Source organism: Lutra lutra, chromosome 9, assembly GCF_902655055.1.
Source record: "Lutra lutra chromosome 9, mLutLut1.2, whole genome shotgun sequence".
In the NCBI taxonomy this organism is placed as follows: Eukaryota; Metazoa; Chordata; class Mammalia; order Carnivora; family Mustelidae; genus Lutra; species Lutra lutra.
Genome location: NC_062286.1, coordinates 7,947,274 through 7,965,919, shown reverse-complemented (window position 1 = coordinate 7,965,919; position 18,646 = coordinate 7,947,274). Strand labels below are relative to the sequence as shown.

The 18,646-nt window shown below is 35.5% G+C and overlaps 1 protein-coding gene across 9 annotated transcripts in view; it reads left to right on the top strand.

The window, feature by feature from the left end:
• ROCK2 (Rho associated coiled-coil containing protein kinase 2) overlaps positions 1–18,646 on the top strand; it is a 144,888-nt gene that overhangs the window by 106,485 nt on the left and 19,757 nt on the right. For all 9 annotated transcript variants that reach the window (XR_007129885.1, XR_007129884.1, XM_047744072.1 and 6 more), the window contains exons 12-23: positions 328–407; positions 573–621; positions 1,185–1,320; positions 1,419–1,510; positions 1,756–2,002; positions 2,377–2,483; positions 4,973–5,132; positions 8,078–8,238; positions 8,623–8,807; positions 15,318–15,387; positions 16,212–16,315; positions 16,481–16,667. Coding sequence is in view for 7 of the 9 variants with exons in the window: in XM_047744072.1 (XP_047600028.1) it covers positions 328–407; positions 573–621; positions 1,185–1,320; positions 1,419–1,510; positions 1,756–2,002; positions 2,377–2,483; positions 4,973–5,132; positions 8,078–8,238; positions 8,623–8,807; positions 15,318–15,387; positions 16,212–16,315; positions 16,481–16,667 (1,578 nt within the window). In the remaining 2 variants the exon portion in view is untranslated. The remainder of the gene's footprint in view (positions 1–327; positions 408–572; positions 622–1,184; positions 1,321–1,418; positions 1,511–1,755; positions 2,003–2,376; positions 2,484–4,972; positions 5,133–8,077; positions 8,239–8,622; positions 8,808–15,317; positions 15,388–16,211; positions 16,316–16,480; positions 16,668–18,646) is intronic.

Sequence of the window (18,646 nt, the reverse complement as noted above, 5' to 3'; positions counted from 1 at the left end):
ACAGTGGAGGATATCCTTTATTCATAATGAACGAGAGACTTGATGTCATAGAAGAATTCTGCCAAGTTTAGAGCTTCTCACTCATATGTTTATGTGGTGTGGTCATGTACATGTTTCCATACGTGTGTAGTGTGATAGAGAGCAGGAGTTGGAGGATTTTTTCCTCTGTCAGTAAAAATCACATCTTTAAGAAGGTACAGAAACTTTATGTACCATTATAGATGAGGTTATATTCAGCTCACAAAACAGCTTGTCATTGTTTTCTTGAGGCTTTTATATTTTAAGTGTAACCAAACTTTCTAATTATAGTATCTTATTTTCTGACAGATTCAGAAAAAATTATACACGTTAGAAGAACACCTTAGCACTGAGATGCAAGCCAAAGAAGAGCTAGAGCAAAAGTGCAAGTATGTTTTGTGGCTAGTTCAGTGTGGTATGTTAAAATTGAAGTTTAAACATGTTACCTAAAAGGAAGAGCTACAAAGTAATTATTTGATTATTTTAAAATTTATAATAAGAGGTTTTTATTATGAATTAGAGGTTTACTTACTATTTCTTTTGAAATTCTTCAGATCTGTTAATACTCGCCTTGAGAAAGTAGCAAAGGAACTAGAGGAAGAGGTAAAGTTCCTCTATGCTTTTATTAACACTTTTGTTCACTAAGAGTTTTGATGCCTGGCTTAGCTGCAGAGTTCTCTTAGAACCGTATTAATACATATCTTGGTATATAGTAAGACCTACCTCTAGTATTGGTGAACAGGACTAAAATTACAGGATAAGCATGATGATAGACTTCATTTTGTTATGTTTTTGCAAACTTGAGTTAATTTTAGCATGTATAGGTAATGCAAGAAAATAATTTGCATTTATATTAATTACTTGGCTTAACAACAGAAAGTAGCTATTGTTTCTTCTTTTAAATTTCTATTCATAACGTTTATATCAAGTGAAGATGATTCAGTGGTAATGGAATGTTTCAGAAAATTTGACTTTCAGTAGTGAACAATGAGCCCTGGTCTTGATAAGTTAAGAGAGGTGTGCTATTTTGAAAATAATGGAAAACATTGTGAATTTTAACAAAACAGCAGTTGCAGCTTATTTTTAAAGGTGTCTTTTATCTGCTTGAAATACTGTTTTCTTTTATGCGTACTTTCCTTTGGTAATAACTTTAAGCATTATTTCAGATTACTTTAAGGAAAAGTGTGGAATCAGCATTAAGACAATTAGAAAGAGAAAAGGCACTTCTTCAGCACAAAAATGCAGAATATCAGCGGAAAGCTGATCACGAAGCAGACAAGAAACGAAATTTGGAAAATGATGGTTTGTAGTGTAGAATATTAAATACTTACCAAGAAAGAAATTGTGTGTGTATGTGTATGTTGTATTGAAGCTTGCCACTGAAATTCTTTTTATCATAGTGAACAGTTTAAAGGATCAACTTGAAGATTTGAAAAAAAGAAATCAGAACTCTCAAATATCTACTGAGAAAGTGAATCAGCTCCAGAGACAAGTAGGTTTATCTCAGTTGTTAGTAAAGATAATTGAATTTTCTTAATGACTTATTAATAAGACTTTTAGTTGGCAATGTTACAAAAAGGCCTTCTTTGCCTCTCATTTTAAAGGGAAATCATAAGGAAAATATTTTTACTTTTTTTTCTTATTTTAAATAGTTTATAATGAGGTACTAAATGGAAATATTTTCATTATATATGCCTGTGTTTGTTGTTGTTTGTTTGATTTTGAATGGAATATCAGCTGGATGAAACCAATGCTTTGCTGAGAACAGAATCTGATACTGCAGCCCGATTAAGAAAAACCCAGGCAGAAAGTTCAAAACAGATTCAGCAGCTGGAATCTAACAATAGAGATCTTCAAGATAAAAATTGCCTGCTGGAGACTGCCAAGTTAAAACTCGAAAAGGAATTTATCAATCTTCAGTCAGTTCTAGAATCTGAAAGGAGGGACCGAACCCATGGATCCGAGATAATTAATGACTTACAAGGTATTAAAGTAGAGATTACACTTGAATTCATCTTGATGATTTGCATTTTGGCAATAACTTTTGATGATGGATAATGTCTTGGAGTAGCACGTTTCTGAATATACTGCTCTGTTATGTGAAGTTAGGGTGTTGGAAATGCATCGATACAAACTTTTACGAATAGAAGGTTTACTTTAAAATAGTGTGAAATATTTTAAGTTGTCAAACTAGCCCCTTGATTTTCAGTTGACTTCATTATAAGGCACTCTACCAACAATTAAAAAAACTCACAAATAATACCTCCAAACTATGAGGTGACTTTTAAAATTTTTTACTCTTAATTTAATATGTACATACTCTGTGGGCTTATTGTTTTTAAAATGTTGCAATTTTAGGCAGAATATCTGGCCTAGAAGAAGATTTAAAGAATGGCAAAACCTTATTAGCAAAAGCAGAGATGGAGAAGAGACAACTACAGGAGAAACTTACTGATTTGGAAAAGGTAAAACATGTTCAGCTTTATATATTTTTAAGGAAATGACTATAAAGTATCAGATTGGAAAACTTACTCTAAAATAAGGGAAATCAGGGGCACCCGGGTAGCTCAGTTGGTTAAGTGTCTGCCTTCAGTTTGGGTCATGATCCTGGGGTCCTGGGATTGAGCCCCACATCGGGCTCTCTACTCAACAGGGGAGTCTGCTTTTCCCTTTCCCTCTCCCTTTCTCTCTGCCCCTGCTTGTGTGCTTTCTCTCTCTCAAATAAATAAATAAATCTTAAAAAAAGAAAAATAAGAGAAATCAGAATGCTTTCAGTGGATGTTTCTCCCTAATCCAAGGAAAACTCAAATTTTGACTTAGAATATGTCTTAAAAATGATAGAAAGTTATCATGGCTTTGGCATTTACAAGTTATTCTTAAAAATACTATAAGCCAGGGATAATTTCCAGACTCTGTGCAGTTAATATGGTGTTTTTGTTCACTTATTTATTCATTTAAGTATTTAAATGTGTCATCTGTGGTAGAAATACAGGATATAGTCCTTGCTTGCCTTTAACAGTGTCACAGTTGGGTACCTGACTGGCTCAGATGGTAGAGCACGTGACTCTTGATCCCAAGATCATGAGTTCAAGCCCCGTGTTGGGCATGGGGCCTACTTAAAAAAAAGAAAATAATTAATTTAAAAAAGTCTCACAATCTGGTGAGTATCTTCTAAAGTAATAAGGTACACAGATAATTCTAATGCAGCATGGTACATAGAATGCTAGAAGAATGAACAGGGTATATTGGATGCACAGAAGAAAAGGCCCCGTCTGACAGGGCAGGATTGGTTGGCTGGGTAAAGGCACATTCTGAGTTGGGGAAGACAGCATGAGCAAAAGTTACAGAGGATGGAAAATAGAAAAGGCATAATTGGTTTATTTAATGCAAACTACCCAATATTTCTGGAGTACAGAGCAGGAGTCAACAAATTTTAATCTTTTAAGGAAGACACAATAAATATTTCAGGACTTGAAGGCCAAATGGTCTCTGTTGCAACTCAGCTCTACTGTAGCACATAAAGAATGGGTGCGGCTATATTCCAGTGAAATTTTACAAAAATAGACATCAGACCAAAATTGGCCTGAAGACAGCGGTATGGTCCTAATGCTTAGTGTGAGGAATTCAGTGACCAGAATGATCTAGATCATGTAAGATTTTGAATACTCTCTTAAACTTAGTTTCTCTAGGTAGCGGACTAACCACTGAAGGACTTTAAATTGGGTGCTCTTACTAGAGGTGCATTTAAGATAGATCATTGTGTAACATGTAGAGGATAAATTTGAGGGGAGGACATGATAAGAGGTAGTAGGGAGATTAGTCAGAGGCTTTTTCAGTAACTCAGATAATGGAGAATTAACTAGTACAGTGGTTAAAAGGATGGGAAATAAGGTGAGAAATGTTTGGAGGAAGAATATTTGGGAGCACTTAGTGATTGATTAGATGAGGCATGTGTGGTACTTAGTACGGATGAGTTCTAGGTTCCTCCTTTGTGACAAGATATATAATAGTACCGTTAACTACAATGAATAAAGGTAAACAGCTCTTAGAAGAGACAATGACAAATCCATTTTCGTCCTAAGTTTGAGGTGTGTGTGAGTCAGCCGAATTGAGATGTTTACAACATCAGTAAACTGGTTGTTGAAGCTAGAAATACTTGAGAGTCTTTGGTACAGAAGTGCTAAAGCCTGTGAATTAAAGAACCTGTCTGGGAAGAGATTGGTTAGAGCAGTGGTTTTTCAGGGCAGATTGAAAGAATCATTTTCAGGATTTGGGAGTTATTTGAAAAATAAAAGAAATATCTACACTTATGATACAAACTATAGAGAACAAAGAATTAGAAAATCTTTTTGAGGATATATAGAAATTGACATCTGTTATTGAAGATTCCCAACTTAAAGCAAGTCTCTTTATGTGGAATATAAGAGGGTAAATGGTAGAGAATCCTGAAAATCTATCTTTAGATATATGTTGGATATGTTTTAAAAGTGAGAAATAATGGTATAGGAAGGGGAGAAGCTTTGTGGCTGAAGAACACTACCTCCAGAGAACACCAACATTCAAGGAGCAGCTGGGGGAAAACTTCATAAGTGACATAAAAGATGAGAACAGCAAGTGAGTTCAGTGTCAGGTATGTCAAGGAAATAGTTTCAGGGGCAATAGTGAGTCTAAATGAGATAAAAACTGAAAAGTGTTTGTTGAATCTGATGTTGAGAATATCATTGGTTACTCTATTGAGATAAAAGGCTCTCAGTGTAGATCTCCAGTGTAGAGTGGAGAGATGGGATGTGGGTGCCATGGGAGGTGGATTCCATGGATCATCTTATACAGTGTTCGAGTGAAGAGGGGAGGAAAGGTTTTGAACATTCTTAGTCTGTAAAAAACAACTTTATAAGTCTTTGAAATTGTGAACCAGTCTTTTTTGTTGATAGTTACTATTTTAAATCTTTAATAGGAAAAGAACAACATGGAAATAGATATGACGTACCAACTAAAAGTTATACAGCAGAGCTTGGAACAAGAAGAAGCTGAGCATAAGGCTACAAAAGCACGGCTGGCAGATAAAAATAAGATTTATGAATCCATTGAAGAAGCAAAATCAGAAGCCATGAAAGGTATGCTTTTTTCCAAGGGTTTTACTGCAGCATTGTACTAAGAATTGATTCTGTAGTCAACTCTTCGATTTTGGAAAAACATTTTTTTATATTTTATTGTCAAATATTGGGAACTGGAGAGAAAAAACGATTAGGGAAGCTTTACATCACTTTTTTCCTTTATGGCAACAATCAGTTCTAAGATAGTAAGGCCCAAACACAAAATTACTCAACCAAATTTAAGGATCAGGGAGAAATTAATATTTCACTGGAACCAATAGTAACAGGCACACAGAGCATAAGGTTCTAGATCTATCTATTCGGATTTGGGGGGATTTCCTCTTTCTGTAATATTTAGTTTGACATTTCACCAGTTTGTATAGTAAAATTGTTGGCAGTTTATGCAAAATAAATGTTTCAAAAAACAGTACCTGGCCTAACGAGAATATAAGCTCATTGAATATTTTGAACTCTGGCATGATGAAGATACAGCTAGATTTGGTCAAAGTGTTATCCACTATTAAGGAATATAGGGTAAGATAGCAGAGCTGACTTTTCCACAAACCAGTATGTATCTTGGAATTGTCTTAGGATAATTTCTTGTTTTCCTGACTGCTTATAATTATGATGGATTTGAAGTTCCATGGGAAATTAATAAAATACTCTTATGACAGATTCATAGAACTCTTAAGCAGGAATTTTATTTCATACTAAAGCATAACATTTATGAATAGCTTAGCAAAAAAATAGGTTTTCAATTATTGAATGTAATTGAAATTGGAGATTTTTTGGTTAAAATCAGTTTAGTATAAGGTACTAATTAAGGATGTTGAGATTGATTGAGTGCTTTAGTTAGAAAAATCTGATTACAAGAGAGGAAGTTAGTGGGCCATGTTTCCCTATCAGTGGCTTAGAAGATAGAGTTCAGTTTCTTTTGAGGTATAATTTAGGTGCAATAAAATGCAGACACTATTTTCACATTGTAATATACACATGTAACCACCATTCAAAACAAGTTGTAGAATCTATGTTTTCATCACCTCAGTAAGTTCACTTGTGCCCCTTTCTAGTCTCTGTGCCCACATTAGGGTGAATTGTTTTGGGGGGGCAGTGGTGGTGTTTTTTTTTTTTTTTTTTCAATTGTTGACAAGGTTGACTTCTGAGTTGCAGAAATAATGAGTGCATCTGTCCATGTCTGGGTCTAAAAGCCTTTGTTCTTTCTACTGCATGTCATGGCTTCCTTTGATTAAGAATATGGCTTACTAATGAGTTACTAGTTATGTGACCTTGTCCATAGTTACTTATCTTTTTTTTTTTCTTTTGGTGCATTTTTCCTCTAAAGAGACAGTATTAGGTTGCTGTGAAAATCGAGTAAATGATAGGGGAAAAGTACTAGAAATATTAGCTGTTACTAGTAGAATGTGAAGAAGTTTCATTTTTTCCACACATTTTTTTTTTAAAAGATTTTATTTATTTATTTGTTAGAGAGAGAGAGCACACAAGCACAGGCAGACAGAGTGGCAGGCAGAGGCAGGGGGAGAAGCAGGCTCCCAGCCGAGCAAGGAGCCCGATGTGGGACTTGATCCCAGGTTAAGCAGCCGCTTAACCAACTGAGCCACCCAGGCGTCCCTTTTCCACACTTTTGAAGACAGTTCATTAAAAACTGAAAATCATAGGTTTATATTACAATAATAAATGATAATCAGATATCAAGCATTAGATATGAAAGAGCAGAGGAGCCCAATTGAATTTGAATAGATTTTCTAATCAGTACATCAAAAGGTAATTTCTTTAATGGTAATTACTGGTATTTAATACAAAATCACTTGCTTAGACATAGAACTTGCCTGCTTTTCATTTCAAGATTTAAAAAGGATTGTCTGGGTGGCTCAGTTGGTTAAGTGTCTGCCTTCAGCTCGGGTCATGATCGCAGGGTCCTGGGAAGGAGCCCTGTCTCTGGCTCCCTGCTCAGCAAGGAATCTAATTCTCCCTCTGCCGTGCCCCCTGCTCATACTCTCTCTCTTTTTCTCAAATAAATAAAATCTTGGGGAAAAAAACAAGGTTTTTAAAAGCCATTTCTGATTAATAAAATAATTAAAAGTTTATTGCAAATCATTCAGAAAATACAGGAAAGTATGAAGAAGTAAAGATTAACCACAGTCTTACTAATCAAGAGGATATTTTGTACATTTCTGAATTTTTTATACTGTTCTGCTTTTTTTCTTCTAAAATAATACTGTGAATATTCTCCTCCAGTCATTAAACATTCTCCTTGAATAGTAAGCGCTTACCAAATGCTTGTCATGGGCCAGGCAGCATTTAAGTGCCACACAAATATTAACCAAGACTCTTCATAATATCCGTGTGAGGGAGGATAGGTGCTGTTATCATCATTCTAGAGATGAGGAAATTGAGCCTCAGAGAGGTTAATTAACTTGCCTAGGCAAATAATTAGGACATGTTAGAGCTTAACCTCAGGAAGTTTGGTCCCAGAGTCTTGTCCTTTGCCATTTCCCCAAAATATAATTGTCATCCTCTGCATATTAATATGCTAATATGGAAAGAGCCATAGACATAAAAAGTCTACCTGGAATGTTTTAGGGTAAGAAGAGTAACACCGAGAGGCACAGAGTAACAGAAAAATAAATAAATCTTTACTAAAAAGATGTAAGGCTCTTTTAGAACCATCAGTGAAGGCAGAATTATTTTACTTCCAGTGGAATGGATATAATATTGCAGTGTGGTAGATTTTTCCACACTGCAAACGAAATAAATGCCTGATTTGCAAGCATAAAACTTGACATTTGAAACTCATTAAGAAGAGTAATGAAAATATTAAATTGGAAATTTAAAAAAATGTTTTTAAGCTATCATCATTTGCTATCATTTCTATAGCACTGTGTCATGTATTTGGTAGGCTTCTTTTGTTTGTGAATTCATGATTGTGTCCATTTTTGTGGCAATAGAAATGGAGAAAAAGCTCTCAGAGGAAAGGACGTTAAAGCAGAAAGTGGAGAACCTGTTGCTGGAAGCTGAGAAGAGATGCTCCATATTTGACTGTGACCTCAAACAGTCACAGCAGAAAATAAATGAACTCCTTAAACAGAAAGATGTGCTAAATGAGGATGTGAGTACTAAGTTTACTAAGAAGTGTAATAAACTATGTAATAAATTCATAGTCAACTTAGGTTTATCTGTAATGATGTACAATGATGGTTTCATAATTTAAAATTTTTTCTTATAAAATATTCTGCAACCTTTAATTTTACTGAATTTGGCCAGTATGCTAAATGGTGAATCATAATTTTAAAAAATTTAAGTTATTTTTACCTTAAAGATCATATTTTATTTAAAAAAATAGGACATGAGAAATAACAAAAACTATTTTACTGTGAAATGAATTAAGTGCCCAAGGGCAAAAGTCTGTTTTGCATGATCATATTTGCTGCAAGCTTCATTGATAAGAAAAAGCAAATCATTACTTTTATCAAGTAGACAATTTGTTTTTTAGGTTAGAAATTTGACATTAAAAATAGAGCAGGAAACTCAGAAGCGCTGCCTTACACAAAATGACTTGAAGATGCAAACACAGCAAGTTAACACACTAAAAATGTCAGAAAAGCAGTTAAAACAAGAAAATAATCATCTCATGGAAATGAAAATGAGCTTGGAAAAGCAGAATGCTGAACTTCGAAAGTAAGTAAATTGAGACAGAGTTTTATTAACAGAGTTTTATAATGTAAATTATTTTAATTTTGATTTACCTGGGGATTTTCTTTTGATCATGTCATAGTCTTGATCACATTTGCTCCTTTTTTCTCTATAAGTAATGTGTTGAGGGCGCCTGGGTGGCTCAGTGGGTTAAGCCGCTGCCTTCGGCTCAGGTCATGATCTCAGGGTCCTGGGATCGAGCCCCGCATCGGGCTCTCTGCTCAGCAGGGAGCCTGCTTCCCTCTCTCTCTCTCTCTCTCTGCCTGCCTCTCTGTCTACTTGTGATCTCTCTCTGTCAAATAAATAAATAAAATCTTTAAAAAAAAAAAATAAGTAATGTGTTGAGTGCCAGTGTTGTCCTTCGAGAAGATTATATTTGCTTCCCCAATGATTTTTTTTACTTCTTCTACCTTATTATGATATAATGATAGAATGTTGCTGTTGGAGTAGAAGAAACTGTCTGGGATTTTCACTTCATGCTCTTAAGAGTCCTTCTCAGAACCGTTCTTCACGCTTATTGTCCATGTGCTTTCTGTTTGTTCTTTCAGTTTCTGGGACTTGGACATGTTTGATTATTAAACAAACATACAAATTTTTAAATCATTTATGATATACTTTAGTATTTTACTTAATTTGCTTAGAAAATAGAAAACAGTCTTAAAATCCTTCCAAGGTGAACATATACCATTAAAGTTTGTCCCATTCGGTCATTAGTAGTATAATTACTTCTGAATCATGCTCAAAGCTCCTATTGGTTCCGTTATTTGGAGAGAACATAGGTTTTGGATACAGATTGAGAGATAGGCATTCCAGTCCCATTACTTACTAGCTGACCGACATCAGGCAAAATATTTAACCTCTCTGAGCCTTTTTAAAAAAGATTTATTTATTTATTTTAGAGAGAGAGTGAGAAAGTGTGAGTGGGTGGGGACAGAGGGAGAGAATCCTCAAGCAAATTCCCCGCTAAGCGCAGAGCCCAATGCAGAGCTCAATCCCAGGACCCTGAGATCATAACCTGAGCTGAAATCATGAGTTGGAACACTGAACTGACTGAACCATCCAAGTGCCCCCTCATTGAGCTTTTTTTGGTAAAACCTACAAAAAGGGGCAGTAAGAGCTTCCTTGTTAGGCATTCTGAAAGGATGACAATGATACATTTATAGTATCTAGCACACAATAAATGGTAGTGGCCATTACTAGTACAGCTGTTACTGTTAATACTGCTGTACTGCAGGGATGTCTTGGTGGCTCAGTTAGTTAAGCATCTGCCTTTGGCTCTGGTCATGATCCCAGGGTCCTGGGCTAGAGTTCCACATTGGCCTCCCTGCTCAGCGAGGAGCCTGCTTCTCCCTCTGCCTGCCACTCCCTCTGCTTATGCATGTACTCTCTTTCTCTCCCTCTCTGACAAATAATTAAAATCTTTAAAAATATGTATACATAACCTGCTATACTACTTCTACTATTCCTCTCTTCTTATCATCATTGCTAATTGCTTGCTTTTTACATACCTGTGACTGGTCAATAAAATTGACACTACTTATTAAAGGATGGTCAAGCATTCAAATATTGACATGATCTAGGAAAGGATGATTAAAAAGATTTTGAGGTGTTTTTTTTTTTAAGATTTTATTTATTTGACAGAGATCACAAGCAGGCAGAGAGGCAGGCAGAGAAACAGGAGGAAGCAGGCTCCCTGCTGAGCAGAGAGCCCGATGCGGGACTCTATCCCAGGACTCCGAGATCATGACCTGAGCCGAAGGCAGCGGCTTAACCCACTGAACCACCCAGGCGCCCCGATTTTGAGGGGTTTTTTTGCTGATCTGTTGCCTGGGTAAACCTGGACTCTTAAACTTGATGAGATTTCAACTTTTGAAAATTAGAACTAGAAACTTGAACAATATTTAGGGATCTTCATCTTTGTTTGTTTGCCCTATATATTAGCTATATTCTTCTCCTATTTAGACCTAGCTTTTTCCATTTAACAGAAAACTTGGTCTTTCAAGAAAGACAGGCTCTAGAGATATGCCTTGTAGCTTCATTTATTTGGAGAGACTCTGATACTACTTTTCTGGACCCCAATTTCAGAAAGTACCCGAAGTTCTAGGATGGAATTCATTGTCCCAGTTTTGGTCAAGAGTGCAAGCTGTGGACCCTTAAAACAACTTGACTAAATAGATATTCTCCATTGTATCTGTAGTATCCATAGTATCTATTCTAGCCATAGTGGTTATATGAATGTAAGAGCTGATTAAACATCTAGATTTTGTTTCCTCTGTTGTCCTAATTACATTTTGTTTATTCCAAATTTATAGTACTTAGTATATATGCCCCTTGTTTCTTTGTAAGTACACATGGATCTGTTGTTTCTTAATTCCTCAGTTCCTAACTCCTTATCTCCAAAGAACTCATATTTGTTGTCTTAACCATGTAGTACATTATAAGTTCCCTGAATGGCAACTATCTCTTTTTTATGTTTTGTTCTCTCCAACCCCTGATTAATGTCTTGCACATAGTACATTCTCCAATGTTGTATGAATATGTAAGGCACTTATAGTCATTATGGGAGATTCAAAGATGAATCATCTACATTTCCTACCTTTAAGAATCTTAGTAGCATTTTGTCAGAAGTTACTCCTTCAGGAGAGGTAAAATGGGTACATAAGTAATTGAAGTACCAGGATAAAATGATACATACATGCAGTGGGAATTTACATATCAATTGTTATGTAGGCTTGCATTTGAAAATGGTTAACATGTGTATCTTTTCTTCCTTCTAAGATGCCAATAAAACCTTTAGTAAGGGAATTTTTTAAAATGCATAAACACATATCAAGAATTACAGTGGATTGGAAGATTAGAAGTTTCTTTAGTAAAGAGGTTATGGCAAGTGGAAACCTCACTAATGATCTATAGGACAAGGGAAGCAACAGCAAGGAGTATGTATGAAGTGGGGTATTAGTGAAGAAGAAAATGTTTCATTATTCAAATCAAGTACCTTGAAGGGCTAGAGTAAGATCTGATGCTATAAGTGGAACAATCTGCTGATCATACTATTCCCACCAACCCTTGCAGAAATGTCTGTAGCCAGGCACTACTACTACTTGGGTTCCTACAGAGCAGTCCCTCTATAGAAATTGGGCATATCCTCTGCAGAGAATTAGAACTGCTAGTATGGACTAAGTTCTCATTTTGCCTTTTAGGAGTCCTCCTGCTTATGTGGCTTTTTAAACCTCTCATCTTAAACTGAAGTTTGCCAGTTGGAAAACCGCTTCCACATGCATAGAGAGTAAAATTTAAAATTAAAATTAAAATACCACCTCCTTTGTAAGTGAATAACCAAGTATCACTAGCATTTGAGGATAGTATGCAGTACTAAGGATAAAGACTATGATAAAGAAAAAGGAAACATATCCCCAGATGAAAAATATATCAAGGGAGGAAGAGAAATTAACAAAAGAAGCACAAACCAAAAAAAGCCTATTGGTAATAAGTAGTATTGATCAAAACTTCTAGGAGATATTACTTCCATTAAACAAGAACCTGACATAATGCAAAAAGGGCAGCCAGAATAGGAAGAGCTGTCAAATGTTAAAAATGACTCATATACATTTATTAGGATGGTTCACAGAAAAATTCAAAGAAATTTCATCAAACATGGAACAAAAGGGAATGACATGGAAGTTATGAGAGAAATAGGTAAGACACAGAGACTGGTCCCAGGAATTCTAGCATCAGACAAAGAAGTCTAGAGAAACCAAGTGAAGGAAGTTATTAAATAATAGAGGTGCCTGCATGGCTTAGTCGGTTAAGTGTCTGCCTTCAGCTCAGGTCATGATTTCGGGGTCCTGGGATTGAGCTCCAAGTCCTGCTTCCTGCTCAGCAGGGGGGGGGGTCTGCTTCTCCTTCTCCTCTCCCTGCTCATGTGCGCTCACACACTCTCTCTCTCTAATAAGTAAATAAAATCTTTTAAAAAGAAGAAATAGAAAACAGTTTCCCATGGCTGAAAGAGAAGTCTTTGGATTGAAAGGACTCAGAAAATAAGTAAGAAAAGACCCACATTTAGACATTTTCTCATGAAATTTCAAAAACAAAGGATGGGAGTGTTGCAGTTCTCATCAAAAACTGGCGCGGGGGTGGGGGGTTGTTATGGTTTACGGTTGATGCAGTATGAAGTAAAGCGTGGTTATGTGGCTGAGGCCAATGATACAATTGTATTATAGGGGTGGGGAGAGGTTAGGGATGGTAAGAGCTCACTTGGTACCCTGACAGCAGAGAATTGGTAAGTAATATTTTAAATTTGTGTCCAGAAATAAGCTGAGATGTGGAGGTAACTGTCAAAAGAACAAAACACAGAAATGAAATAAAGGAAATTCCTCTTGGGGTGGTAGGAGTAGGCTAAGGAGGATGATTAGGGTAAGGAGACTGCTGCTTTTTCATTGTAATTTTTTCTGTGCTATTCTGTACTGCTTAATTGTAACCATGTGCATACTGTGTGGTTATTCTTTTAAAAAATGCTTTCTTAAATGCCTGGTCAATGTTAGTATTTTAAAGTTATATATAAAGGAATGATAGCAGCTTGTCAAGTTCATGATTTAAAAGTCTACTGAGGTTTGCTGCAATTGGGCTTAACTGGTAATGATGAGATCATTTTAAAAATGGACCTTTTATATTTTATATGTACATTTCTTTCACATTTTTGACTCAGAAAAATAAGAATCATCATGTTTAATAGTACACGCCTTAATAATAAAACATAGATATAACACAGACAAGTGATATTGAGTGATTACTTCCTTTTTATCAATGTTTTAAGAACCAAGAAGTAAAGAAAGTGACCAAATTACCTTAAGTGAGAATAAGAATAAAGCTTTAAGTAATACACGGATTGAAAAGAGTATGATTAAATTATTAAATCTGAGTCTTTCTTGCTGTATATATTTTTGAATATCCAAGTGGCATTCAGATGTTTTCTCCCTGTAAAATACTCAGAAGTGTATTTAAAAAGAAAGAGAAAACAGTATATGCTCCCCTTTATTTTTTTAAAAGATTGGTTTACTTATTCAAAGATTTTATTTATTTGAGAGAGAAAGAAGGCTAGAGAACACAAGCAGGGGGAGTGGCAGAAGGAGAGCCTGCTTCCCTGCTGAGCAGGGAGCCTGATGATTCAGGGCTCTATCCCAGGACCCTGAGATCATGACCTAAATCAAAGGCAGACAGACACTTGACTGAGCCACTCAGGCGCCCCTTATTTATTTTAGAGAGAAGAGAAAGTGAGCACATGTTGGGGTGGGGAGTGCAAAGGGAGAGGGAGAGAGAATCTGCAGAATCTCCCTGCTGAGCATGGAGCCTGACACTAGGCTCAGTCCCACAACCCTGAGATCGTGACCTGAGGAGAAATCAAGAGCTGGATGCTAACTAACTGAGCCACCCAGGTGCCCCATGTTCCCCCTTACGAATGCAAGTATAGTTCATCTTTCCAGAGAGAACATACTATAACAGTTTGTTTGTTATCCTTCCATACCTCCTTCTTTGTCTCTACTATATACATCCTTTTAAGTGTATACAGGGATGAGTTTTTTTTAGTTTTTTTTTGGGGGGGGGGTGTTTTTTAATTGTATTGTATATGTTGTGTTGTTCTCCAGCTTGCTTTTTTCCCTCTTAGTTTTGAGTTGGAATAATTGTGATTTTTATGTGATTTTAATTTTTTTTTAGTTTTATTTTTTTAGTTTTATTTTTAGTTTTATTTTTTTTAACCCTAGAGTTTAACTTACTCCAACCCAACCTCTTAAATGTGTTGTTAGGCTTGCTTTTTATTTTACTTATTTTTTATTTAACTTTATTGCTTTATTGAAGATTAATATATATACAGAAAAAAGAACATAAATGATATGTAGAAATCAATGAATTTTTATAAAACATATAGATCTGTGTAGTTAACATCCACATTTAAACATAAAAATGAGCACTCCTTCCCTCCCTGTCATTTTTTTCACTCATCCTAAGATAACCGATTTTCAGGTGTTCTTTTAATTCTCCTACTTGGTTGGCAGAAATGGCTGATCACAGTGAATGGTTGAGGCTATGTAAATTAGTATTACTGCTTTAATCACTATTTGGTTTAGGACGCCTTTATACAAATTTTTATTTATGTCAGTTTATCTAATGATATTTTTTGTGTTAGAAATTAAAACAAAATTTCAAAACACAAGAGCATACAAAACACATTTCATTCATTAGCTGTTGGAGTGATGAATCGTTATATGTTCTATAACTTCAAAAGTCCAAAAAAAAAAAAAAAAAGTCCATACACACTCCTGAGAGAATGAGAATTAAAACAACAATGCAATGATGATTAGTATTATTTAAATAATTTGACTTCTTGGTTTTTTTTTTAAGGATCCAGGGATGCCGAGTGGTTCCCTCGGCCACATTTCAAGAGTTGCTTATTTATTTTGTGTGTAGCTTATTTGAACCTTTTCTTCGATGTCCCCACAGAGAACGTCAAGATGCAGACGGACAAATGAAAGAACTTCAGGATCAGCTTGAAGCAGAGCAGTATTTCTCAGTAAGTTCCAGATACATTAATTTGAAAATTATCATCTTTGTAGAATTTAAAAAAGTTTTTTGCTGCAGAACTAGAAAGACTCTTGTCTTTAGAATAGATTCTTAGAGCACACACCAGACAGGGATTTGGATAGGTTGTTTTGTTCTACACAATTCATATAAAAAGAACAAGTGGGCAAATGACTATTGATAGCTTAACAGAAGCCTATTATCATTGCTAGAAAAATAGTTCTAAGTACATACTTTATGAAGTTGATTAAAAAATGATTGCTTTTTTCCCCTAATAATTCTTTCTATTCAAGCTGATTTTTTGAGTCACTTTTTTTATTAACATATAATAGGAAAAATGATTGCTTTTTTAAAAATGATTGCTTTTTGAGGTAGAATTTTCATAGTGAAAGAAAAATTGTCATTTTAATGTTTGTACTTTTTTAGATTGGTTTTAAAATAAGTAGTAATGTCCCCTGTATTTCATTTAAGCTAACAAAAATTTTTTTTGTCTAGATTAGTAATATCTTTTTGCCTCTTTATTGATTCTGCCTGTCTGTGTCATTTAATGAGAAACCTCAGTCCGATATCCAGTTGAAAATCTATCTTCTAAATTGTTAGTGGAACTTCAATTAGTTAATTGGTTGATTTACCAGAAAGGCTCATTCACTATTAATTTGCTCAAGGGCCCAGCATTGCTCAGTGTTCAGGAACATATTTGTATGTGTCCAACTTGACTTTGTCTGGATAGACTTTGAATTTAGAAATAAAATTGATGATGAAGATGATGGTGGTGGTGGTGGCAATGATATGTTTCTGTTCTGTTTTGCTATTTAGACCCTCTATAAAACACAGGTGAGGGAACTTAAAGAAGAATGTGAAGAAAAGACCAAACTTTGTAAAGAATTACAACAGAAGAAACAGGACTTACAGGAGGAAAGGTAAAGCTACGAACCTTGTATCTTTTGTTCATAGTCATGTTCTCTTCTACAATAATGCCTACCTACAATAGTGCAAGTAAGAATTTGTTGATGAAGTACATTAGACAAAAACTTTGACTTCCTAATGAAAATTGGACATTAAAATAATGTATCATTAAAACGTAGGGACTCCTTGGCTGCTCAACTGGAGATCACCTTGACCAAAGCAGATTCTGAGCAGCTGGCTCGTTCAATTGCTGAAGAGCAGTATTCTGATTTGGAAAAAGAGAAAATCATGAAGGAGCTTGAGATCAAAGAGATGATGGCTAGACACAAACAGGAACTCACTGAAAAAGATGCTACAATTGCATCTGTAAGTAAAATATCTAGTTATTTTTTTATTTTAATTAAATTACTTTATCATCAGTCTTCCTTAAAAGCACCAGGGAAGATACTACAGATGGAAATGAAAAATCTTAACATGCCAGCTATAGGATTTTGGATCCATTGAACATTAGCTTCTCAGTGTTTGGCAGACAGAGGCTCAAAAAAGAACTACTTCCAGTGGGTCTACCTGTTGGTAAATTCAGAGTGAAAGAACTAAAGTGAAAGGGAAATACCAGACACAGAAACCGTATAAGCCTTTTTCTTCTTGTTAAACAAAGTTTATTTGAAAAGAATCTTGAAACTACCATGAAGGTACTCCTATGCAGGTTGAAAAAAATTGTAATGAGGGGGCGCCTGGGTGGCTCAGTGGGTTAAGCTGCTGCCTTCGGCTCAGGTCATGATCTCAGGGTCCTGGGATCGAGCCCCACATCGGGCTCTCTGCTCGGCAGGGAGCCTGCTTCCTCCTCTCTCTCTGCCTGCCTCTCTGCCTGCTTGTGATCTCTCTCTGTCAAATAAATAAGTAAAATCTTTAAAAAAAAAAAAAGAAAAAAATTGTAATGAAGATTTCAAAGAGAAGTAAAGTATCGTGTAGTTGAATCTGTTATTAAATTGCTATAGTGGATAAAAAGTGTGGTATTAGAGCAATGATATTTAATCCCGTTCAGTGGAAATGAGTAGGGAGGCCTGAACCAGATTCTTGCACATACAGGACTGTGATATATGCTTGTGGTGCAAATAGACGCATTGCTGGGAAAGGATTTAGTTGTAATAAATGGTTTGGGATGACTTTCTTTTTAAAGGGAAAGGAATACAGTTAGATCCTTACCTTTTACAACATAACAAAAATAAATTCTAGCTATTATAGTATATGTGCTGCCGAAGTGAGCACAAATTCTAGCTATCATAAAGATCTAAATGTGAAAAAGAAAAATTTTAAGCAATTAGAATGAAATCTAAAACTTACTATAGCAGAAGACAACAAACAACTTAGAAGGAGAAGATATTTGTAATGTATTCATTAAACAAGGGCTAGTATCAGGAACACATGTGGCACTCCTTCAAGCTCACGAAGAAAAAGTTAAACAATACAGAAGAAAAATGGGCCAAAAGAGGAAACCCTAAAAACATAAGCAGATGCTTAATCTAACTAGTATTTAGGAAAGGCTGGATAAAATAGCTTTGAAATACCACTTCATACTCATTATAATGGCAAAATTAAGTATCTCACTAATTTCAGGTGTTTGAAAGACATGTGGGAACTGACATTCTTATTTACAACTATGGAGAGTGTAAATGTAGGTGGCATAGTATAGTAAGTGGTATGGCAATTTTAAATATTTATTATTTAAGTATTTTAAATATTCAAAATATGAAAGTTTCAATGTTCGCATAATCTAAAGAAAGTCTGTGTTATGATAAACATGCTGGAGAAATTTAGGCACAGTTTTCATAGCAGCATAAATGTTTGTAATAGCAAAAATTCAAATGTCTTTTTTTTTTTTTTTTTTTTAGGTTTTATTTATTTGACAGAGCAGGGGGAGCACCAAAGGGAAAGAGAGGAGAAGCAAGCTCCCCACTGAGCAGGGAGCCCAGGACCCTGGGATCGTGACCTGAGCCAAAGGCACACGCTTAATAACCATTTGAGCCACCCAGGTGCCCCAAAGTGAAGTTTATTGAATGAAAAACTTTAGTTTATCATTAGTAGTACAAAGCTCCCAAACAGGGAGGGGACCTGAGAGGGTTGCTCTTAAGGATATGTGGAAGTTTATTTTCTTATTTCATTTCTTTTAAAAGATTTTATTCATTGGGTGCCTGGGTGACTTAGTCATTAAGCATCTGCCTTCAGCCCAGGTCATGATCCCAGGGTCCTGGAATTGAGCCCTGCATCGGGCTCCCTGCTCTGCAGGAAGCCTGTTTTCCCTCTACCAATTCCCCTGCTTGTGTTCCTTCTCTCACTGTGTCTCT